Below are 25203 nucleotides of genomic sequence, written 5' to 3'. Positions count from 1 at the left end.
GGATTGCCTGTCATCTAGGGGAGGGAGTAGAGAGAGGGAGGGGAAAATTTGGAAAAATGAATACAAGGGATAATGTTATAAAAAAAATTACTCATGCATATATACTAAGAACTAAAAAAAAAATTCATCATGGAATTATTTGAAGGCCATTCTGATACTCCCATCTTGAAGAGCCATTTCAAGGGCATGCTCTCAATCCTTAGCACCACATGAGCTTGGGGATAGGAAGCAGAAGAGAGTAGTAGATGTCTCCAGAAAAGGATAGACCTATATTTTAGCTTTAGGTATTTGGATGGGTTTGCTTAGAACACAGAAGCAATGGCTTGGCTCATTGGGAGATTTTAAAGGCATCAAAAACACCATATACGTACCAGTACATGTAAATCCTCTATATTGGTTTTGAATGCAATCAGTATTGAAGGCCAAGAGTGATAGAATGATTTCCTATGCATGATTAATTTGGAAATGCATTCAACTGAATTGATGTCACCTGACTAGTAATAAGTTTTGTTTCAAATTTTTTTTTTTTTTTTTTTTTTTTTTTGCTAAGGCAATTGGGGTTAAGTGACTGGCCTAGGGTCACACAGCGAGGAAGTGTGTCTGAGGTCACATTTGAACTCAGGCCCTCCTGAATTCAGCTCTATCCACTACACCACCTGTTTCATATTTAAAACATGAGATTGTGTATGTTACTGTATCTCTAAAAATTTTTTATGTGAAATTTGAGAAACCATAATATCAGAACTACTGTTAGAATAATAACTTCTCTTAATCTGGATGCTATTAGATGAATTGAACTATTAAAAGAATGTGGAAAAATTGAAAACTATTTAATGGGATGTTTACTTTAAAGCGAATACATTGTTGGGAACAAAGTAGCTATCCTTATTATCCTTATCTGTGAGATTCCTGGAGACTTTCTCCTTTGGACAAGGTCATTGGGATCTTATCAACCTTGCTGACACCTTGCTGATAATGTGTGGTAATATCCAAAAATACTGAAGTCTGAGAAACTAGGACCACACCTAAAGTGGGTAGACTTACATTGGTTTGCTTATAATTTTAGCCATTAGATTTAGCTATCACGTATGAAAACATGCCCAGTAATCTGAATTGAAGTCACATCTTTAAGCCAATTCAGTAACAATATACCCTAGATGCAAAGATTTCATTTTGCCTTAGGGTTTAATGGGCAATATTGATATGTTAGACTGTAGAACTATGACAGCCAGGATTTTTCTGAGAAGTTTTGTGTGAATTCTTCAATATTCAGTGTATGTGAAACTCCAGAATGTGATTTTTAATTTATAAATGAAATGTCCTGATGTTTGCTTATTATTGCTGCAACATAAGAAAAATAATTTAGCCATAGATTAGTGAAATTTTGCTATGGTGGGAGGGGAACTCTGTGGGACTATAATTTGATAAATCTTGAGTTTTGATTTCAGGTATAATTTGTCTGAAGTGATATGAAGGTAATAGAATGGAAGACTAATAGTCTTCCATTCAAGGGGAATGCCACGTGTTACCCAAAAGAAGTGCAGTCTGAGAACTGCTACAAGAGGATGTTTGTCCCTGGGAAAAGTTGAGGGCATGACTCTCTATTGCACTATTTCCTTTCTGAATAGGAAGTTTCCCTCTCCTAATTCTGAGCCTGGCTTTTAATACCCTGTGAATAATGTGGAACTTTGCTGTGTGATTCTTACCTAGCATTAAAGCTAAGGGAGATTTCCTGTTATGGCTTATGTCAGATCAGTCTGTGCTGACAGCATAGTCTTATTTTTTTTCTTTTTCTGAGGCTGGGGTTAAGTGACTTGCCCAGGGTCACACAGCTAGGAAGTGTTAAGTGTCTGAAACCAAATTTGAACTTGGGTCCTCCTGAATTCAAGGCTGGTGCTCTATCCACTGCGCCACCTAGCTGCCCCAGTATAGTCTTGATATTGTCTAAATGCATTAATACTAAAACATCTTTGAATTATAATAGGAAAGTATTAAAGATCTTATTTATCTGAATTCATGTAATTCCAACTAAGAGTTCTTGCATTTGCTATGTACTTGCTAACATTCATAAAGATTAAGTCCTTGAAAAATCTTTTGGGGTGATATGGGGATAATATTCTCAAAAAGGATAATAAAACAAAGATATGTTTTCTAACTAACTGAAATAGTAAATTTTGGGAATAGGATCAAACTCCAAGTAGTAGTTGTACTTAAGAGAAATATTCTGAAATATGTATACTCACACACAATTATTGCTTTACATAAATTTGCATTATGTAAATTGGACTTCAGTGATGACCCCGGCTCCAGCTTCTGGCAGGTGACAGGGACAACTGGTATAGCTACCAGGGGGCCTCCACTACACGCACTGAAATTGCTCTGGCTGTTTGTGGGGGGACGACAAAGAATTGAAGAGGGGACAGAGTGGAAAGAAAAGCCATAGGTCTTGAGTTTATTTTAGTAACAAGTTCTCAAAATTGCCTTCATAAAGTTTAAATTATTTTCTGCTTTTGCAGTATCAATATTAAAAAGACAACTACTTATTTTGTATGTCAGGCCTTCATGGATCATTAGGGATGGTTCTTCAGTCTGTTGACGGCAGTGTCCGTATCAGGTACAGAGTTTAGGTAAAGACAGAAACAGCAAGTGGTATGTCAAAACTGAAATTCTCTCATTTAGCTTCAGGTGAATCATGGCTTCCTAATTTGATGCTTTTGTTAATGGAATCAGAATCCAAAGTCTTGAGCTGGTTTTCACATAAATTACTGGAAAACCAAATTTAGGAAGTGGTGCTAAATTGGACTAAGTCTTGTTACTGGCAAAATGACCTAGCAATCTCTAAAAATGATTTGAAGAAGGAAATCTACCAAAAGTAGTCCCCTTCAGAACTGGCCTGAAAATAAGATTTCAGAATGCCAAAGGGAAAATGTTAGACGAAATGTGATTAAATGGCAATTGGGTTATGAGGTGACTTGATGTTATTTAATACTGATTATCATATTGCTTCAACTTTTTGTTTCATGGAGCTTTAAGGTTTTGGGGGGTTTGGTGACATGAAAATCTCCACTTTCAAATTAGCCCATGGTGAATCCTCCAAGCAGTTTGGTCTACAACCTTAGTTTACCTACAGAGTTTATTTAACAAAGTTTGTCTCCTTAGAGGACATATGAAATGATTGTGCTTATATTCTTTATTCCTCTTACCCCATCCCTTTAATTTAGCCCCTTAAGGTAGACTATCATTTTGTCCAGAAATCCCTGATAAAGCATTTCAATAAATGATCCTGGGGGCTAAGAACCTCAGGATCAAAGAGGGAAATGTTACATTAAAAACAGCATGAGTAAATTCATTTTGCCTTTATCTGTCATTTTGTAATATAAAGTTCCAACTTTTTGCAAGTCACCTGATCATGGGAAAGTCCTACCTCAGGATCTCCTGATCCTCTCCATCCATAAGAAACAAGGTGGCTCAAACCCTACACCCTGCTCTTTCTTGCTTTAACTGCATATTAACTGTGCAGAAACCAAGGTTCTGGGTCCTGGCAAGGGTCAAAAGCCCAATTTGTTTTGCTTTTTGTGTGTGAGGCAATTGAGGTTACACAGCCAGATTCTGATGCTGGATTCAAACTCTGGTCCTCCTATCTCCACAGGGCTGGCCCTTTATCCATTGCGCCGCCTAGCTGCCTCTTGCTCTCATTTGGTTCTGCAACTGCCTGAGTGGCTAAACATATCATCATTTGGATGTAACTAGTCGGTGTCTCTATTCCACCGGTTAGCAAAAATCACCCCTGTCTTTCTCACAAGTGCCCTCAGGGCCATAGCTTTTGTAAAAGCCCAAAGTCTCTTCTGAAGATGGAAGCTTTCATGCTTTCTTTCAGATTCAAGACCAAAAGAATCAGTCGAGAGAAAGGCTAATGCTAGCTCCTCTGCCATCTTGAGGCAAGTCTCACTTTGACCTTTATTTCATAATGGGCCAAAAATAGAAATTTTTAGAATCTGTTTTGATCAAGGACACAAATCAAGTGTGACAGGGTGCATGATTCCTCCAAATGTACACCTACGAGAGTAAGGTAAAGCTCTCCTGAATGTTACCGTTGCCTAGGCTGGAGACCAGCCCACTTTATTCATCCTCTTCCTATCCCAGACCTGGCACTCAGATACATGGGTTAGGGTTTTTGGTTTTGCCGATGTCAGTGATGTGCACCATCCCGGGGACAATTCCAAACTGAAGCTTGTCGTCCTTTGCTGAGGCCCAGGGCATGGAGACCGAGGTCCACCTTGCGGCCCATTCTCCTGTTTTGTCAACCACAATGATGCCGCCTAAACCTTTGACCCTGGTCTTCATGTAACACAAGGCGGCATCAGCAGCCTCTTGCGGGTTCTTTCCTAAAAACAAGAGGGAGTGGTTATGGAACAATTCCTGCCCGTTCTGCAGAGAAATACGAGAGGACGTACAAAGGCCTGCTGATGAGCAGATTGCCTCCCAAGAGTTTTATTTTTCTTCTACAAATGATTTTCATTATTGCTCAAACTGGGGCCCAATAAATTCTTCACGTGATTCTGGGCCTCAAGGGCCACCCAAGAGAGGCCAGCAGAGCCCTCTCCACTCTTCCCTCCAACTTGTCCTCTTTCTAGCTCCTGATGTTCTCTGGCCAAGGCCACTCGCTTAAAAAAGTATTCTCTTTTAGATCCTTGTAGGGAGGAGGTGGCAGTATAGGGAACACAAGAATCTACAAAGGAGATGCTGCCCGTGGGCTCCTGTGGAGTCTCACAAGAGCAGTCAAGGGGCAGCACAGATGGGGGGTTTCAGGGCTCAGTGATTTCCAACAATGTGCAACGCTCCATCTCTTGCCATAGACCACGGGCCTGCCACCGCTCAGTGGAGGTTCACCGGGAGCCCCCAAGATGAAAACTGTCTGCATCAGCCTGAGGCAAAGCTGGGGCACAAACAGGCTGGGATGGCCAGACAATTCATCACTTTCTGCAACTGCCTGAGTGGCTAAATACATTATCATTTGGATGTAACTAGTCGGTGTCTCTATTCCACCGGTTAGCAAAAATCACCCCTGTCTTTCTCACAAGTGCTCTCAGGGCCACAGCTTTTGTAAAAGCCCAACGTCTCTTCTAAAGATGGAAGCTTTCATGCTTTCTTTCAGATTCAAGAGCACAAGAATCATTAGGGTGCATAAGAGCTTAGTTCAGTGGTCCACTCACTCCAAGGAAGCACGGGACAAGTACTTGAGGGGAGGGACAGTCCCTAAGCCTAGAATCAGAGGGTGGGAGGGCCCTCAGCAGCCTCAATTCCAAGCCACAGCCCAAAGGGAGCCCCACTAGAATCCCCTGAGCAGCAGCTGTCTGGCCTCTGCCCAAGCCTCTGCAGAGCCCATTCCCCTTCAGTACTTGGATAGCTCCAGGCAAACTTCCTCAAATGTCCCCAGTTTTCACTGGGCCCCAACTGGACCACGGTCCTTTGGATGAGGTCTGAGCAAGGCAGAGGTCCTAGGGGGGCAGCTTTGGGGCCGGGAGCTTGCCGGATTGCCCCATCTCTCTGCTAACTCACTTGGAGCTTGGGGAGCTCGTGCACTTGTGAAGCTGATTCTCGGTGCCAAGTACAAGACTTTACATTTATCCCTAACGAGTGTCACCTTATCAGACTCGGCCCCATGAACACGTTTCCGGAATCCGTTCTCTCGAGCTATAGACACAGACTATGAAGACTGCAAATAAATCCCATTCTGCCCATTGAGTACCTTGCTGCAGATTGAAGATAGCCAGTCGGGCGAGATTCACCTTTATTATGCTCTCCCCGTGCCCAGTGGTAGAAACTGCCCCGATGTCATTGTCGGCATAGCCCCCAGAACCTGTCCAAAAAAGAAGACCAGCATTCTTACGAGGGGGCCAACGAGAGGCCCAAAGGCATACTGCTCTAGCCTCCAGTGAGCTTCGAAAGCTGGAAGATACTCCTCGGCCCCTCACACAGAGGACTGAAGTCGATGATCTAGAGGTCCCTCCAAACTGAAAGTTTGGATATTTTATGATTTTATTGCTGGCGGGTGTGGGGAGTAGGAAAATCATTCTAGCCTCAAAAACCCATTCATGAGAAGACCTCCCTCACTTTCAGTGGTTTAGAGGTGGGTTCTGGGGTATATGTATGTCTATGTGTAGGTGTGTGCATGCATGTGTATATAGGTACCTGTGTGTGTGTGTGTGTGTGTGTGTGTGTGTGTGTGTGTGTGTGTGTATGATTAGTTGGGCTTCTGGGGAGGGTGCATTTCCTATGGTTTTGCCATCTGGCTGCAACCGAATTTCCAAGAGGAAATGATGTGCCACTGTCTGGCTCCTTTTCTCCATTCTACCCCAGATGTTAATAGGAGACTCCGGGGAAGTCTTGGGTAGCTAAGAAGAGGTTTCTATCTCCACATAGAAGCATCCATGTGTATCTCTGTGTGTACATGCAAACAGGTACAAGTTTACACACACACATCTCAATGTGAGTAAGCATCTGAAACTTCTCAGCTAAAGGAGAAACTTCCTGCTGAGTGTCCTGCTATGTACTTAGCACTGGACTCTTCTCCCTGTATGGATCAAGTGGCCTGAGCAGGCCGGACCACCATGGGAGTGTCCTGGAGGCCCCAATGGGCACTTTCTGGCCAGAATTTGTCTAGAAAGGAGAAGCTGTAGGCCATAGTTTAAAGGTACATTGGGGATTTTCAGTTCTGAGCTGGGAATGCTTTGGAAAAATGGGAAAACCTCCCTTCTTTTCCAGAAGCAAACCCCAAAATCTTCTGAAGGCCATTTGTGTGTTCCTTCCTGTATTCAGAGTCGGCATTGGAAGGGGTTCTGGTTTTATAATAAATTGAATCATAAATGAAGGCCTGGGAAAGGGGGTCATCCCCTTCAAAAGTAATCAAGTGTTCTTTTTGAATTGACCAAATGCCTCATTTCGAATTCAAATACTTTTCCTGCTGGTACCAACTTCCCAAGAAGGTAGCTAAGTGCATCTGTTATTTACATTTTTATTCCTACCAAAAAAACAATCAATATGATGTTTCTTAAAGCCCATTCCACCCCTGGAATTAGGCCCAATATATTTTATACAAATTTAAAATAATCTAAACTGGGAATATCACTTATTTGAAATGGTGAATTATTCTGACTTGGATTATATTATATTTTCTTTCTCCACCTCCGATCTCTATCCATGGAGCAGATCCTCTAAGACCAAAGTTGTGAGAAATTCTTGGCAAGAATTAAGATTTCCATGCATGAATTTAGTGCTTGGGAAGGAAGAAAGCAGGTGGGTAGGGGAGCAGGGGAAGTCACCGGCATAACCTTACCTACACATGGCGAATCCCCTACGCGGCCAACCATTTTATTAATGATTCCTCCGGTGGATGTTGCATAAGCCAAGTTTCCATGTTTGTCAAGGGCTACAGCACCCACCGTACCAGTGTTTCTGAAAAACAGCAGCAGAACAGAGGGCTAGACTGAAGCTTATAATGCAAGCTTTAATAAAATCCCAGTTCAACAAAACCCAGTTGTACCCAGGCCAGGAAATGACTCCAAAAGGAGGTCGCTGGCTGTTTATTCTGCAGAAACTAGACAGAAGAGGCCATTGATGATGTGTTTTTAACATCCACAATGACCAACATTGACCAAAGAGATCCCTAACCCTCTTCTCTGTTCCTTAAGTAGGTAAATTTCTGAGTCGGGAAATGAGAAAAGCCTCTCCTACATGGACCTCTCTTCTTTTTTTTCTCCCTAGCTTCCTCTAGTCATTATTGTCTTCCTCCTCCTTCTCCTGCCTTTTATGCAGTGGGATAGAAAAGGTCTCCCAGGAACTCATTTTAAGAACCAGGGGGTGACCCATTTAGAAGATCCCGCTAGAAGGAACCATAAGATCTGATTTTGTGCCTTACTTAGGGAATCGAGGAACTTTTGGAGTGCTCTCCTCTCTCCCAGGAGCGGAGAATAACTGGAAATAAAAGAATGTGTGAAGTCCATACAGAGATGGCAAAGAGCAGAATTTGAGTTTTCTGAAGGCAACAGAACCTCAACAGCTTCTCCTTGAAAGGCTGAAATGACTCGTGCTGCCATTAGGAAAGGGTCAGATACTTTGGACTCACAGATCTGATCAAGAAGGCTTTAAGCTGAAAATTAAAGGGAAGAAAATAGTTTTCATAAAACCGAATGTGAAGCAGGATAACAGGTAAGATCAAGAAAAAAAATAAGAAGTGGATGGTGACACAGGAAAAAGTTGACAAATGGATCTAGCAGAAGATGGCCCCAGAATATGCATACTCCTCAGAAATACCTTGTAGAAACCTGATGGGGAACATCTGGCTCAGGAAAAAAAGGACAGAGAAAGATATCCCTGGGGGAGCACGCTAGGGACTGTCTGATGTAAAGAAGGATGCAAGTGCCTGAACATCTGCCAAAAGTAGACAGAATCTACTGGAGGAATCCCCCAACAGCTTTGCTAAATTTGCTGATATTTTTACAGCTAGGCTTGACCAGGTCTTCTTTCTTAAGAAGGGCCAGTACTTCTCTCTGGCCTCTAGGACAAAATACAATTGGCTGTAACTTTAAGACCTTAAAATGGATGTGGCTGATCCTCCAAGTCTTACTACATATCAACACTCTTCATTTACTCAGTGGTCTGGCCAAACTGGCCTGCCTGTTGCATCTCCTTCCTGTGTGCCTTTGCCTAGGCTAGCCCCACCACCTTCAGTGCCTCCCTGCTGGCTCTTAGGATTCCAAGCTTTCTTCAAAGCCCAATCCAAGTGCCTCTTCCCAATCTTCATCCCGCCAGTTGCTAGAGTCCTCTCCCACAAAATTACTCTGTTCCTACTTTGCGGGTACTTTTCTGCATCCAAATTATTTTTCCTCAAGAGGATGTAAACTCCTTGAGGACAGAGATTGTTTAATCTTTGTCTTTGTTTTCCTAATGCCCAGCACAGTTCTATGTGTTGAAAAATGCTTGTTGAGTGAATGAACGAATGAATGAATGAATGATTCTGGAAACAATGATCTGGCTTATACCCAGCAACTTCTAGAATGAGCGATTCAGGAAATGTTGGGGAGCATTTAGACATCCCCACTTTTTTCCCTAATGGAAAGAGACTCACTAAAAGCAAGACCATACCAAGTAGATCCCATGTATATAGATAATAAATTTAAGATAATAAAAAGGCTACATGAGGAATACAATATCAAGACAACCTATTTTTTTTTTTACATAATTACTGGCCTGGAGGACCAGAGGGATGTTGTAGACACAGCATATCTTGATTTCAGAAACTCCCCAAAAGCTCTTAGAAATAATCCACACCTTCAGCAAAGTTGCAGGATACCAAAATGAATCCACATAAATCATCAGCATTTTTATACATCACTAACAAAATCCAACAGCAAGAGATACAAAGAGAAATTCCATTCAAAATAACTGTTGATAATATAAAATATTTGGGAATCTATCTGCTAAAGGAAAGTCAGGAACTATATGAGCAAAACTACAAAACGCTTTCCACACAAATAAAGTCAGATCAGAAACTCCCCAGACAAATTTCTCAACTTATCTTCATGGGTAAAATGACAAAGTATGAACTGAATGAGAGTAAAAAAGGTTGGGGAGGGGGGGGTTCACACCCAGCTGGACAGCCATGTCCAAAGGCTGCTGACGGGGGATCCAGGTGAACCTGACCAGGGGGCACTTTAACAGTGTACCAAGAAGTAGCCATGTCCTGGTTAAATTTTTTTTGGATACTTGGATGAAAATATAAAAGACACATTTATCAGAGAAGGCCCAAAATTGAGGAAAGTAGATAGATTTAAGTGAGGAAATTATGAGCCAAAAAGATCTTCAAAATTATGGGCTGAAATGGGAAAAAACAACTGATTTTTGAAACCTTAACGCCCAAAGTCCACTGTGAGAGATCTGGAATATCCAAAACCTGGAGAGTGTTGACAGAAGAGTGAGCGGGCAGGGAAGGTACGTAAATCATGTCACTTATGAAGGCTGCAAAGAACTTGGGATGTTGAGTGAGAGAATGGCTTAGGGGGATCTGAGCACAGTCATGTTAAAGAGGAGATATTTTGTACAGCTGCAGAAGGCAGAACCAAGCAGATGTATTGAAGGAAGTTTCCTAGGAGTGAAGGAGAGGGATGCAGGCCTTTCTCCTTCCAAACTGGGCAGTAACAGGAGAGCTGCCTCAGGAAGCAGTGGGTGCCAGGTCACCCCAAGTGTCCTGGCAATGGGCTGCCTCCCGAGGAGGTTTCTTTGTTCTCCATTCTCAGAGAGGACATGACTTGCAAGTGAATTGGATTTAAGTGAGGGAGGGCTGTGCAAAATCACCAAGCTCATTTTCTCTCCAGAAACATAGGAGTCCAGGGGCAAGATAAGAGATAAGGCCGTTGAGATGGCTGTGGATACAATGGGAGATCTTGGCCTTTCAAAGCCAAGGTCTTTAGCAGGTCTCAGTTTGACTAAGGTAACACCCATTCAGTCATTTGGCTAGGTAAGAAATGAGGCAGAGAATGGCCTTTTTCACCTTTTAAAAAATCAAATCTGGAAGGGGAAGACCTTTGGAGTTTTTGGCCAAAACAACCACAACTCCAATGAAGCTTGGGCAGGGACTTATTGTTGGCCAATCAATGATAGCTAGAATTATTTGGGTTTAATCTAGGCCATGATGGCTTGTGAAGTTTCAATGATCAAAATTTATGTTCCTTTGGGCAGAGGACCTACAGTAAGGATATGTAGAGAGAGGGAAGGAAGGAAGGGAGGAAGTGAAGGAGGAAGGAAGGAAGGAAAGAAGGAAGGGAGGAAGGAAAGGAGGAAAGGAGGAAGAAAGGAAGGAAGGAAAAAAGAAGGGAGGAAGGAAGGAAGGAAAAAAGAAAGATAGAAAAAAGAAAGGAGGAAAGAAAGAAAGAAAAAAGAAAGACAAAAGGAGGAATAAAGAAGCTGCATTGCCTAACTGTTTAACATCCTTTGTTCTTGAAGACGACCATGGCTTATGAAGAGGCATTATGTAGGAGGAAGATTCAAGGATTGTCAAAGTTCTTTCCTCCTTTGTTAGATGATTATATTGTCTTCACAAGCATCTTGAATTGAAGTCATGACCTATCATACATTTCAAAGTACTGTCCTAATTTTGTTGTACTTAATATGGCTTCAAAAAAGTGGGCTATTATTCCCTGGACTTTGAAACTCATTACAGAAAAACTTCAAGATTTTGTCAGTTTATGTATGGATATGTAGACATATATTGCATTTAACTTATACTTTAACATATTTAACATGTGTTGGTCTACCTGCCATCTGGGGGAGGGGAAAAGTTGGAACAAAAGGTTTTGCAATTGTCAATGCTGAGAAATTACCCATGCATATATCTTGTAAGTAAAAAGCTATAATAAAATAAAAAGACAATTAAAAAAAAAAAGACTTTGCCAGTTTAAAGTCCGTGATAACACAGAGAGGAGTATTGTGATAGTTTTCTCATTTGTAAAGGGTCAAGTGGATGAAGAGCCCAGAGAGGAATCTGTAAAGGGCATAAACCCCTCCAGAATGTTTGCTGCTCCTGAAAAAGCAGCCCAGGCCACACATTCTCCTGCCTGCCCCTGGTTCAGATTCCTGGTCGACCTCATCAGAATCACTCCCTGAGAAACTTTCGCTGAGACTGGCTTTTTCCTTACTGATGGGATTGGTGTTTTCTTATATGGAGGGGTGAAATGGAATGGTGCTTGAGGTGTGTCATGTAGGAGACTGAATACTTTTCTAAATTTTAGGACATCGGGAAAAGCTCTCCAAATATACAACCCAGAGTCATAAGAAATACTTACTTGTCGGCTTCTGTCATACAAGCACTTTTTTCAGCTTTTTCTTTTTTTAGACGTTTGACGTTTCGTTCTGTTACCAGTTTTTCACAAGGAATGATTGGAATCCCCATGCTCTTAGCAAAACATGTTGCACCTCGATCAGTCAAGAATGAGTGATTTGTCTGATTCAGAAAAGGAAGGAAAATCATTAGGCTGGAGCCGTCCTGACCGCGTGAAGGTGGCTACACCTTCGGAGCATAAAGGTCCAAAATGGCAAATTCCACTGCTTAATTTTTTCTGGCAGGAACTGGAGCTGCTGGGAAAGTCTGTCTTTCCAGCACAGATACCACTCAATCTGTAGTTGTCATAAGAAAAGCCATCAGTCGATGGCTAACTTGTTAGTGGTCCAATTGGTGCCTCAATGGGAAGAAAACATTAATCAGGGGAAAAGCTTAAGGTCCCACATCGCTTTTCTTCCTGCCAGTAAGAAATGCCTTTGTTCTCAGAGTACCATGGGCCAGCATAGACCAGTGACTGACTCTCACATAACAGTATTTAGACTCATTTCACCTGTTTTCAAGAACCATGCCAAGAACACAAGCTTTTTGTGGCTGTTACAGCTCTTGAGCCTGAGGGATGTCACTGAGAAATCAGGGGAAAAAGATGCTAAGGGGCAGCTAATTGATGTAATGGACAGAGCACCAGCCTGAAACCAAGAGGACCTGAGTTCAAATCTGGCCTCAGTCACTTAACACTTCCTGGCTGTGGGACCCTGGGCAAGTCACTTAACCCCAATTGTCTCAGCAAAAAGAGAAAGAGAAAGAAAAAGCTGCTCCTAGTTTAGCTGTACCTTTTCCATAACAAGGCGGGCGACTTTAATAGGATTTGCGATGCTCTTAATTGAAGACACAGCTCCTGAGTTCAGATTTTTTCCATCCATGATACTAGCATCCATTTCAATTTGGCCATCCTCATTCAAGACAGATCCATGACCTTCAAGAAAAAAAAAAGAGAGGACAAGGAAGAAGTACTATCTAACCAGTCATTTGCCAGTGTGTGAAGTACTGGGATACAAGTTTTCCCACCTTATAACATACATGCAGTTTATAAGCCCCTACCCTCCTGAAGCTTCACTGCACCTGGGAAAGTGATGTATAGGTGAGTTGAGGCAGGAGGGAGTATTGACCACTTAGGATAAGAAATGGAAGCTTAAGGAGCACATGTTAAGTTCAGACCTGAGCTGCACCTTAAAGATAAGAATTCTGAGATACAGAAATGAACAAAAATGACTTGATTCAGATTTGTTGGCTTTTTGAAAACCAGATTTAGTTTTGATTTGTTCTTAGCTGGGAATGCCTGCCAATTAAAATCCAATTTCATGGGAACACTGGACAAAGAACAAAACTATGCTAGCTCAGTGGGTATTTAAGATCCCTCTGAGCGGAGATAAAAAATACAAAGGAAAAAGAGATGGAGTATTACAAGTCCTTAAAGCCAGAAAGCAGATCAGAAATTATCCGATCTGAGCATCTTCATTTTGGGGCTGAAGGACCCAGACTTTGTACCTCCTTCTCTGAGGTGCTGGTAGCCCAGTGACATCAGATGGGGATTAGGATATGAGGGGAATTAGTTCACAGGACATGTCACCCTACCTTCTCTCCTGTACCCCAGCAGGACCACTGCCTTTTTTTAACTTGAAGGTCTATGGCCTAACAACCTCTACCTAGGAAGATTCCTTGTATTTTTATTGGGTGAACTGGAACTCCTTGGCTGACAGTGAACTCTGGAGATCAGACATGATGGAGATTCCCTTCTTCAAAAGTGTACCCCAAGCCCATGATGAAGAAGCCTCAAGATCAGCGTTATCCCCGACAGCAAGCAGGTCAGCCACAAGCCTTCCTGGGATGGGTAGGCCCTAAGCATGATGGGGAAGGCGGCTTTGATGCAAGATGGGATGAAGCTCAAGAAGGTGTCCAATGGGCAGAGCAGCATGAACCTGCCCCTCTTCCTCTGGGTAATACTTTCAGTCTTGATGATGAAAATCCAAGTCCTGATCTATATGTAGTGCTTGCTAATTTTCAAGGTGTAAATGCTCACCCTGAAATCTAAACAATCGGCTCCCGGTTTGAGCTGGCCCCGGCGTGGCCCTGCCCTCTCTGGCTGGGGGATGGGCATCTGTTGCACCAGGATTTTCCCCAACCACCGAAGACGAGCAGAGTAGATGCATTTTGATTCTGGAGAAGGCCTCCAGCAGGGAGGGCCTCTGAGCTTCAAGCACATATTTGTGGGAAAGTACATGGATGACCCAATGGGCCAGCTTCTTTGTTGTGGGGGACTGGCCCTTCCAGGGGGGAAGGACACCCTAGAGACAGGCCCAAGTTTCCTTCCACCTTTGTCCTGGCAATAATTGCGGCAGGTTTATCCTCCTGAATCTTGTATTCAGTTAGAGAGCAAACCAAATTCTCTGGCCTGGATCCTGACTATGTGTTTGAGGATCCCTATGGTTGCAGTTTTGTCCATACACACAGGATTTTCTGCTTAGCAGATCCTCAGTCTTACTTTAGCTTGATATGACCGGTAGGCTCTCTCCCTGACTGGCCAAATAAAAGGCACCATGGGCAGAATTTGGTCCCTGATCCACAGTTTATAACTATAAACTCCGGTCAATAACTCCCATCACTGAGAGAGCTCCAACACAAAGGAGGGGCCTGAATGGGATTGGTTCAAAGCTGCCTTAAGAAATAAGTTGATCTGTCCCTTTTTAAGTTGAGAATGAGAAAGAAATCTGTTTTTACTGCTTTCAGATGCTTAAAAGTCTTATGAGTGGCCTTCTGGGAACAAGCGCTTGGACTGAATTTGAGAAGGAAAAAAAAAAAAAGATCTGAGATAAGTTTTTACAAAATGGGCATTTTTTTTCCTTCCTGGAAAATTTCAGGATTTGTCTCTTTCTTCTCTGAATCACCTGCTTCCCCACCCTACCTGAACTTCTGACCCGAGATTATTTCCCAACAGTTTTGATTCCAAGCTTGCCTTTGTGGTAACCTAAGTTACCTTGGGGATGGGAGGGGGAAGAAGGGAGGGTACTGAGTATGCTTTCCCAGAAGGAGATGGGAAAACAGGAGTTGGTCTCTCTTAAATATCCCTTCTTTTCAGTCCTCAGAGGACAAAGGTGGATTAGTGCTTGAACTGACTCCCTCCTCTGCTACTGTTCCATTCTAAGGCGTGGATTTACATATCTGTCCTGACAGGATGGTACCTACCCCGCCAAGCATGGAAGAGAAGCTCCCTGTCAGCCTTCAGAGAGACCTGGGCGCCATTGAGATGTTTGGCTTGCTATGGACCATACACCCCGATATCAGCATGAACAAATGGGGAAGGAATCTATTGTTTCTTTAGAGAGCTCTGTTATGGAATCTCAGAACAGGAGAGAACCATGGAGGCCACGAGTCCAATCCACACTGGAATGGACCCTCCCCCCTTACAGAATCTCAGGCAAGGGCTTATTCACTCATGAGCTGGACCTCTGCATAACAACCCTCAGGGGGGAGGAGCCGAACCTGGGTGGTGGGGTGTTGGAATTGGGCTTTCCAGGATGGGCAGGAAGTCAACACATAGATGGGGAAGGATAACCTGGTCTTGGGACTGGGAAAGGAAAGTGCTGTTTGAGGGAACAAAGAAAGAGTAGTCTAATTTAGCTGAAATTCCAGGGAAGAGAAAACTATAAAATTAAGACTGGAGAGAGATGATGGTCCCCTCTTGTTAGAGGCCCTGAAAAACAGTGTGGGCCAAGAATACCACGAAACAACAAAACAACGAATGCAGTTTTAGGCTATGGCAAGAGCATCCAGAGTTAGGAGAGTCTCATCATCCTCTGCTTCTCTTCAGAGCACTTTGGACACTTTGCTTTCACTTCTGGGTGCCACATTTTCAAAAGGACACTGACAAACCTGAGGAGCACCCAGAAGAGGACCACAAAGGAAGGCCTTCAGATCATGTGGACTGCTGAAAAGGCTTGGGGGTGGGGGACATGCCATGAAAGCTGTTTTCAAGTTCCAGAAGGGCTGTGTCATGTAGATGGACTGGAGGGTCAGAGTAAGAGGCGACTTTTATGTCAGGAAAGCCCGCTAAGGCATGGATGGGCTGCCTTGTGAGACAAGGGGCTCTCCCTTAAGGAAAGGTCAGATGACCACTTGTCAAGCATGCTGGAGATGAGATTCTTATCCAGAGGAGTTCCAAGGACCGTTTCAACTCTGAGGGTAACATGACCACAACTACGGGAGAAAAAAGATTCTGGCCAGGAGTAGGAAGTGAGCGTTAGAAGGATGGATCGGAGAGCAAAAGGAGGGGAGAGAACAGAGAAAGTCTGACTGGGAAGCCAGTTGAATGGTCCAGACAGGGGCCCTTGTCAGAGAGCCAGTTCTTGGGCTGGGTGGGAGAGAGGTGGGGAAAGGGTCGGCGAGAAAACAAGTGATATAAGGATGGCTGGCGTGGAGCCAGTGGATACAGAGAAGGGAGGGAAGAATTGTTAGGTTCTTACTAAGTGCTAAGTTGGTACTTAGCAATTCTCTAGCTCAAAATTCACACCTTTAGTTCAAACCTTTAAGGGAGTTTTCACCTTGAAGGAATACTTTAAAGAAGCAAGTTCATTGGTTGAAGGAGTTCCCACAAGCCCATTCTCTGGGAAGATAAAAAGAGGCAACATTAAGGCTGAAGAATAGTCTAGACTGGGACATTGAGTTTGGATGGCAATCTGGAAGGAGAGAGTCTGGATTGAGTAAAAGAGAAGACGTCCTGTGGATTCGCAAGTCCAGCAATCCCACACTTTTGGAAGGGAAGGCTCCAGAAGCCTCCCAAGAAACCTGCTCACAGAGGAAAAGATTATACAGAAAAGAAACCTCCTCCCAGAGAAGGATTATAATTGAGAGACCATCAGGACTTTACAAAGAACGAAAGACAGAGTCAAGATTCTGGCCATGACGAAGGCGTCATTCACCCGGCACGTACCCTTCTTGGTCTTGTTCGCTTCCGCCCCACGAACTTACCTGCATTGAATTCGGGGTCATCCTCTAAAGCCACCACAGCCCCCTCGACAGCGTCAACGGCGCTCCCGCCATCTTTCAAAATGTTGTAGCCCAGCAAAGCGGCTTTGGTCACGCCATGACGCACTCTTTCTGAACGTTCTTTGGAGATGGAGCCCGCTCCTCCGCCATGAACGACAATTACAGGTTGAACTAGATCTGAGAACCAAGGGTATAAAAACCAAGAGCTTTTCAGGACAATGGCTGGCGCTCTCCAGGTGAGATTTTTATTAAGGATAATTCTGCTATAAGCATCTGTGGAGCGCCTACTGCGCGCCAGCTTAATGATAAGCACAGATTTAACAAATATTTCATCTAAATCTCCTGATTCAGAATGTCCTAATCCCCATTTTACAATGAGGAAACCGAGTTACACTGCGAGGAAGTATCCAAAACTGGATTTTGAATTCGGATCTCCCTGACTTCAGGCCTCTCCCTAGCTCTACTGACACAGCTAGAGTAACAACTCTATACAGCTCTCTTTTTTCTCTATACTTAATTGGTCGTGTCGGACTTCGTGATCCTGTTTGATGTTTTCTTGGCAGAGATCCTGAAGTATTGCCATTTCCTTCTCCAGATCCGGAAACTGAGGCAAACAAGCTGAAGTGACTTGCCCAGGATCACACAGCTAGGAAGTATCTGAGGCAGGACTTGAACTCAGGGCTTCCCAATTTCCGGCCCAGAACTCATCCACTGAGCTACCTAGCTGCCCTCTATTTAATTAAATCAACCGAATTAACAATTTCTCAATATAACAAGGGTAGAAACAAGCAATCTGGGTCATTCCTCATCTACAAACTGTTCTCAGTTTAGTTTGTCTTTCTGTGTCTCGTTCTCATACTAAATCTGAGGAAACTGATTTGCTGGAGGTAGAATGGCGGCAGCAGCAAGCCGGGATGTGAAGACCGGCTTCTCCATCCCCAAACCTGGGCTCTTTCCATTGCACCACCCTGCCTCCCTGACTACAAGTCATATTTCATTAGGAATAAGGAACTCCCTTCTACCAAGTCAAGTGAAAGCTCTTCTGCCTTGGGTCCTCATAAGGTGTTTCAGCAGTACCTGAACCCACAACCCTCCCTGAGTTTGGCCTGAAAATATAATTGGGAAATAAATGAAAACATAACAATACAAAGATAGTAGCAATGGGGAATGCCCTCAAGCAACCTTATGATGGCTCAGTGGCCCCCATTTTGATTTGAGTTGGACAGCACTGGACTAGAGTCTGGAGAGATTAAGGGATCAAGTCTCCTGCCCCATCCCCCCCACAAGTCCCTCTGGTCCAGCCATGACTGCTCCCCTAACGCCTCAAGCTGGAAAGCTTGACAGTGCAGTGACAGATAAGCTGAGGCTGGCTAAACTAGATAAATGTATATAAATAAAAACATGTGGAGACACATATCACCAGGCTGCCTTCAGGGGGTATGGAGTATTTTGTATTTTTGACTCCAGTAACTCTAAGATTATCTCCTACAACCAGGTTTCTTAAAACTTTTTCCACTTGCAAACCCCCTCCCTATGTTTTATTTATTTATTTATTTATTTATTTTTTTTTTTGCTGAGGAAATTGGGGTTAAGTGACTTGCCCAAAGTCACACAGCTAGGAAGTGTTAAGGGTCTGAGTCCACATTTGAACTCGGATCCTCCTCACTTCAGGGCTGATGCTCTCTCCACTGTACCACCCAGCTGTCCCACTTGCAACCCTTTTTTGCCCAGAATTTGTAACGTGACCTCAGGTATAGGTATTCAGATCAAACATTTACGGTGAGAAATCATCATTTTGCGACCATCACATTCCGTTACAAGACCCCATGTAAGGTGGTGAACTCAAGTTTTAGAAGCTGGATCCCACAACATGGAGAGGTTCCCATCTTTCTGAGAGAAGAGCCCCCATTGGGAAATTCTGGGTTTGTGGAGTCTCTCATGGCATGGAGACATTTGTGGACTCTGAGTGTCAAGCCAGAAGCAACCAGTTCCCACCAAATTGGAAAGGCTTTGGGTACTGACCAGGGGGGCACTGGGATGATTTGGAAGAGGAGTAGGAACGGTGATCAGAGTGGCCCGAGTGGGAAGAGCCAGGGACGTCAGTCATCTTGAAGGTGTTTACTGGGCACTTGATTCCATCTGGGCAAAGAATCACATAATGGCAGGTTAGAGGGGGCCCTTGGGAGGTCGCTGAATCCCCCCTCTTCTCCAGCCCTTCAGCCTCCTCCTAGGGCCTGATCTTGCAGGCCCTCAGCACCTGGGCACCCTCCTCTGCACTCTGTCCAGCTTATCCACGTGCTCCTAAAAGATGGCCTCAGACCTGGCAGGAGGCAGCCCAGAAATAGTCCTTGGGACTCTTCCCTCCCCAGTCCTGCACTCTCCGTATCTCTTTACTGCAGTCTGAAATAGAGGACGTCTGGCTGCCCTCCCATCCTTAATCCTCAAGTGCTAGCCCTCCCAGGTGAACCACTGAAAATAGCGCCACTATTAGGAAAGCAGTGGGTTGTTTTTTTTTAAACCTAAGTCTAAGTTTTTACATTTATTCCCACTAATGTTATCTTATTAAAGGAAATTCTCAAGAGTTGGCTCTCGACTCTGTTCCACTCTGGGTTAACTATTCCTCCTGGCTTTAGGCCAGCGGAACAAGCATGCCCTTTATTTCTATCTGAGTCACTGGCAAAAATGTGAAATAGCACAGAGCTGAGCTCAGCTCCCTGGGAGGTTTAGCATTCAAACAGTTTCAAAGCCTCCCAGTTCTACCATTGCTTACATCTCCTCAACTTCTGCTCAAGCAGTTCTGAGAAACTTTGTCCAATAACCATTCTATTCAGATCTTCAAAAGCTGGAAATGAAGCTAATCCGCTATTTCATTTCATAATCTGCTTTTGTTTCATCAATCAAGGATACCTTTTGTACTAACCTCTTCCTTTTCTACATAGATATTCCCTAACGGTTGCTTTAACGTGCTCTGGAGTTTGATCAGGAACAAAGCCAAGTTTAATGGCTTAAAGTCTAAGGAAACCATTCTTCTGGGTTTTGAAAATTAGGACATTTGTTCTTGCTCAATTCTTTGTGCAAAAGGTTCTTTCATTTTCAAGATGAGGAAACTGAGGCCCTCAGCTGGGAAGTGGGGTCACTAATCCAGGAGGCCCTATAGGACTGCACACTGACTTCGAAAACCACAAATTACCATATTTTGTTATATTTTTGTTAACTGTTTCCTAATTACATTTTAATCTGATTCAGGCTGCACTGGGAGAATTTGGCACCTTTGTACTAATTTCCACTGGATGCTTACTACAATGAAGCTATCCTTTCATTCCTCCTTAATTTAGTCCTTTTCCTACTTTCCAATCCACAAGCATTATTAAGTACCTACTGTATGTCCACAGCTGTTCCAACCTTTCTTTTCTCCTTAAATAAGAAGACTTATTCCCTGACTCTTACAGCTGAAAGCCTGGACAGTTACTTGGAAAAGGGGCTTCTTTCTCATCTCACAATCTCTTGACAATTGTCCCTATTTTCTCCTTCCTTATTCCTGTACCTGATAGAGTTATCCCTCCTCAATAAGTCAAACCCCTTTATAGGTTCCCTTTTACAGAGTCCATCTCTTCCCCCATCTTCAATGTTCCCCTTTCAGCTGACTTCTTCCATTCTGCCCGAAAACATGCTCAAGCTCCACTAACCATAACAGAATCCAGCTAAAAACCCTCCGGGGAGGGGGAGCAAAGCACTATCTGCTCCTTTTCTCAACCAAACTTTGAGACCAAGCCGTGATTCCTTCACTACTCCTCTCCCATATCACCTTTCCAAAATTCTTCCTGAATTCAGACTGCCCTTGCCAATGGCGCCAACAATGGCTTGGCCTTTCTTCAGGCCTCCTTGACCTGTCCTGCTTTCTCATTTCTGCGTTTTAATGGCACCACTTTTTTCCTGGTTTGTCTCCTGCCTGCCTGACCCCCTCCTCTCAAGTCTTTTTTTCTGGATCATTAGCTAGATGGTACCCCTTTACTGTGGGGGCCCCCAAAGCTCTGGTCTTGCCCCCTCTCCTTCAGTCTCTACCCACACTGTGTGACCTCCCTCTGCTGGCTGCCATCAGTGGCGGTGACTCCCAGACCTACAGATCTGAGCTCTATCAGCTGTCTCCTGGGCATTTCAAATCCAATCCCCTGTAGCTTCATCCTCAAACTCCATGTTTAAACTGCTCGTTTCCACTAGAACATAGTCTCTTCTGAGCTTTCCAACTTTCCAGCCTCCAAGACTTATTTCCTATCAGCTTTACCTCCTGGCTCTCATGTCCCCAACAGCTTGTGATATCTCTCTCTCTCTGAAACATCTCTTTCAGTGCCCATGCTGTCCTCTGAGGGCCCACCAGCCTAGTCTCCCTGCATTACAACCCAATCTCTTCATTTGTTCTTCCTATTCTCTCCCAATTTCAAGCCACCCTGTGAAAGATGCTAAAGTGACTCAGTAAAGTACAAGGCTAGACTAAAACTTCCTCCTTTCTTGGCCTCTCAGGTCTCTGGCCTTGAGAATTCTGGAAGAGTCCTTCTCCTGCTGGCTCCAGCTTCCTTTGCATTCCCTTTTCTGCCCATTAAGGTCCAGCCAAATTGCAATTCTTCCAATTCCACTATATCCCACTGCCTCTGCTGTGCCCCATGTGGGGAATGGCTCCCTTTGAGGCCCAGCACTACCTTCTACACAAAGCTTTTCTTGAGCCCCAAAGCAGCAGGTGCCCCCCTTTCCCTCTAGTCTTGATTTTATTTAAATGTTTTTGTTTTTATTTTCAGTTCCAAATCCTTTCCCTTCTCTCCAGCTCCCTTCCCTGACCTACAAAGGAGGTGTGAAATACAATTCTATTTGGTAGTTTGTATATAGTTGTAATCAGTCAATAAATATTTATTAAGCACTTACTGTGTCAGGAATTGTGCTTAATACTGAGGAACAAAAGAGAAGCAAAAGACAGGCCCTTCAGGGGGCTGCCCTTCACACAGCTGGGACCAAACAAGATCTAGGCCTGATAAACTGGACATGATCCATGCTACCAGGAAGGAGGTAGAACTGCAGAAAGGAAGCTTCTTCTGTTTTACCTTCCCCCTGCAATGCCATGGGCTCCTGAGGGGCAGGGCTGTTTTACTTCTTCCTCTATATTTCTAGAGCCCTCCACCAATACCTGACACACAGAAGGCCCTTAAAACATGCCTGAAGACTAACTGATCGCATAGGAAGTATCAAAAACAAGTTCTGAGCTTTGCCCCTCGCCTGGGGATACAAGATAGACAAAAAAAAAAAAATGGGTCTGTACGCTCCACGAGTTTACTTTCCAATGGAGAAGATAAGTCAGTCCCCATCAGCTGGTCAATAAGCATTTATTAAGCCCTTATGATATGCCAGGCATTGTACTGTACATTCTGGAAATAAAGGAAGAACAAACACAATATACCAATAGTAACTACAGAGAAACTTTGTACTGTGTGCTCTGGAAATACAAGGAAAAAACAAGCAAAATATACAACTAGTAACATTGTTCTCTACATTCTGGAAATGCAAGAAAAGCAAGCAAAATATACAAATAGTAACTACAGAGTAACATTGTACTCTACCCTCTGAAAATACAAGAGAAACAAACAAAATATACAGAGTAACATTGTTCTGTATACTCTGGAAATACAAGAGAAACAAACAAAAAATACAAAAGGTAACTACAGAGTAACATTGCACCCTACCCTCTGGAAATACAAGAGAAACAAACAAAATACACAAACAGTAACATTGTTCTGTGTACTATGGAAATACAAGAAAAACAAACAAAATATATCAATAGCAAGTAACTACAGAGTAACAGTGGGAGGACACAGAGTGGGTAGTAGGCTCATTAACACTAGAGAGGTGCAGCCTGGGAGGTAGCGGAGAGCCGTGCAGTGGGGAGAACCCTAAGGCAGGGAGGCCACTGTGGGGGGTGGGGGTGGAGGCCTGAGATGGAAGGGGAGAGGGAGGGAAGAGGGGATGGGAGAAGGGGGGAAGGAGAAGAGCTCAGATGGGAAACTTGGGAGGGAAGATTAAGGGGGGACTGACATGGAGGAGAGGGGATGAAAGAGAAGACTTGGCTGGGGGGAGGAGGAAGAGCAGAAGGGGCTGACAGGAGGGGCAGGAGGGCTTTCTTCGCGTCAATAACAGCTTGTCAATCACCCCGCGGGGGGGGGGGGTTCCCTTCCTCTGCCCCGTAGGGGTCTGCGCCTCGTTCCTCCCCCCATTCTGGGGCTGGGGGCGGCACCTCCCCGTGGAACCCCCGGGCCCTCAGCCCGGGCCCTAGACAGCTCCCCCCACGGGTCCCCGGGCCGGGGCCTGCCCCAACGGCTCCCGGAGCCCCGTCCGCATCCTCTCACCTCAAGCTTTCCCACCCGAATGCGAACGCCCGAGGCTTCCGCGGACTGAAAACGGTTCCAGCGCCTGCGCAGAGCGCCGGCGGGGATCATTACGGTAGGGGGAGGCGCCCTCACGGAGTCCTTACGGGGCGGCCCGAGGGCAGTCGGGACACCGGTGGCGGCCCCCTGCGCCCGGGGCAGCGCTGCGGAGCCCCGGCGGAGTCCTTACGGCCGAGGCCCCTGGGCGTCCGCGCGCTGTCATTACGGTAGTGGCTCGCGGGCGCCCCCCGCAGTCGTTACGGTACAGCCTCTCTTTCCTCCCCAGAACGCCGGGACTGCACGGAAGCCTAGGGGTGTCATTACCTTAAACCCCCGGCAGCGCTCGTGGGGAGTAATTACGGTACTGGCCCCGCCCGGAGCCCCCAGGGGATTCATTACGGTAAAGACGTCCCTCCGCCGGGCTGGGATAAGAAGGGGTTTTAGGCGCTCCCCAGGTAATTACGGTAAGCTTTTACGGAAGCCCCTGAGGAGTGATTTGGCTCTCCACAAAGTCTTCTCCCGCCCTCGCGAAGGGTGGTAATTACGGTAAAGTCTCCCTTGGCCGAGGCGAGGCCCGGAGCCCCGCGAGGACCGTCAAGCTCCGGGGGTGTGCCCGGGGAAACTGAGGCCCAGGGAGAAGACCTGAGTTCCAATTCAGCTTCTGACGCTTGTTGCCTATGGGAGTCGGCCAAAGCACTTCGGTCTCTATCTGCGTCAATTTCCTGTCAATATTTTTGTGATGAAATCTAGTGCTTTGCCAACTCCAAACGTTCGTTGTTACCGTCAGCTTTGTGAAAGGCTTAGACTCGTCCCCTCCCCTGCTATGTGCGAGGCCCTGTGCCGGGGGTGCAAAGAAAGGCGGAGGAGAAGCCTTGTCCTCCAGGTGCTCTACAACAACATTGAGCTAGAAACAAAGAAAATGCAGAATAAATCGGAAATCATTTCAGAGGAAAGGATGATGAAGGAGAAGGGGAAAAGCTACTTTTAGAAGGTGAGACTTTAGTTGAAACGAAGGAAGCCGGGGAACCGGGAGGTGGCCAGCTCCACAAGGGGCCCGAGGAGAAATGTGAGGACAGAACGTTCCCATTGGTCCTCACATGGGACCGGTTTGGGGAAGGTTTCACGGAGGAAGCGACCCTAAAACTGGGTCACTTGCAAGGAGGAGGATTTTAGTGGCCGGAGAGGAAAGAGTTCGTTCTAGGGCTCAGCAAAGTCCAAGAGAATGAATGGTTGGTGGCAGAAGGATGAGATCAGGAAGCCAGTTTGACTGAAGGGAAATAGTGTCAAATGGACCTGGATGGAGCGAGGAAGCAAATATTAAGCATCTACTGTGTGCTCATCATTGTGCAATATTGCTTTACAAATATCAATATCACAAATTAAATTTTTCTTCAAATACTAAGAATGAGATGGAGTATGATCCAATGAAGTTCATCTTTTCATTGTTTATTCCAACCCCTGACTCCCAGCAGGTGCTTATTAAATGCTTGCTAAGGGATTGACATGTTGTCCTTTAGACAGCACTGACCTTTCTTCAATAGGCCACGTCTGTGACATGGTCACACTTGTGCTTTCTCTTCATTTACAGAGGATGTCTATTTATCATCTGTTTTGTTCTGTCTCTAAGCCAAAACCTATGAAAATGAAGGCTATGGGGTTATTAGCATCCTTTTATATGAATGGAATTGCTTCGTTGGAACGTGATTTTGAATCAGAAGTTGGATTTGGCTGGGAGATATTTGGGGGCCAATCAGGAATGGGGCCAGTGGGAAGAGGGTGACCTGGGATACATTTTGCAAAACTTTCAGTAAGTACATTCAGAGTCCCACTTTGTTATTTTTGAAATTTTTGGAAACTTCCCATATTCTAGCTCTGCAGTTTTCACCATTTACAGAGATAAACGCAATAGAGGAGATGTTAAGA

At 44.6% G+C, this 25203-nt stretch overlaps 1 protein-coding gene across 1 annotated transcript; it reads right to left on the bottom strand.

Annotated features, from left to right (window-relative positions):
- Positions 1 to 3914: 3914 nt before the first annotated feature.
- Positions 3915 to 23580, bottom strand: ASRGL1 (asparaginase and isoaspartyl peptidase 1). Its single transcript, XM_074275494.1, has 8 exons — positions 23263 to 23580; positions 18899 to 19015; positions 16859 to 17053; positions 12667 to 12809; positions 11841 to 11998; positions 7337 to 7455; positions 5750 to 5860; positions 3915 to 4385 (listed from the first exon to the last, which is right to left on the bottom strand). The coding sequence occupies exons 2-8, from the start codon at positions 18981 to 18983 to the stop codon at positions 4153 to 4155; spliced, it is 1044 nt and encodes a 347-aa protein (XP_074131595.1). The 5' UTR covers positions 18984 to 19015; positions 23263 to 23580; the 3' UTR covers positions 3915 to 4152.
- Positions 23581 to 25203: the final 1623 nt, after the last annotated feature.

Source organism: Sminthopsis crassicaudata, chromosome 6, assembly GCF_048593235.1.
Source record: "Sminthopsis crassicaudata isolate SCR6 chromosome 6, ASM4859323v1, whole genome shotgun sequence".
Taxonomy (NCBI): Eukaryota; Metazoa; Chordata; class Mammalia; order Dasyuromorphia; family Dasyuridae; genus Sminthopsis; species Sminthopsis crassicaudata.
Note: the sequence above shows the minus strand (reverse complement) of the source record. Positions and strands in the feature narration are given on the sequence as shown.

Coding starts and splice junctions, on each gene's coding strand:
- ASRGL1 (XM_074275494.1), bottom strand. CDS start 18,983: ATGACTGACGTCCCTGGCTCTTCCCACTCGGGCCACTCTGATCACCGT. Junction 12,810..16,858: donor TGACCCCGAATTCAATGCAG/GTAAGTTCGTGG, acceptor TTTTTCTTGAAG/GTCATGGATCTGTCTTGAAT. Junction 4,386..5,749: donor TATCTTCAATCTGCAGCAAG/GTACTCAATGGG, acceptor TCTTGTTTTTAG/GAAAGAACCCGCAAGAGGCT.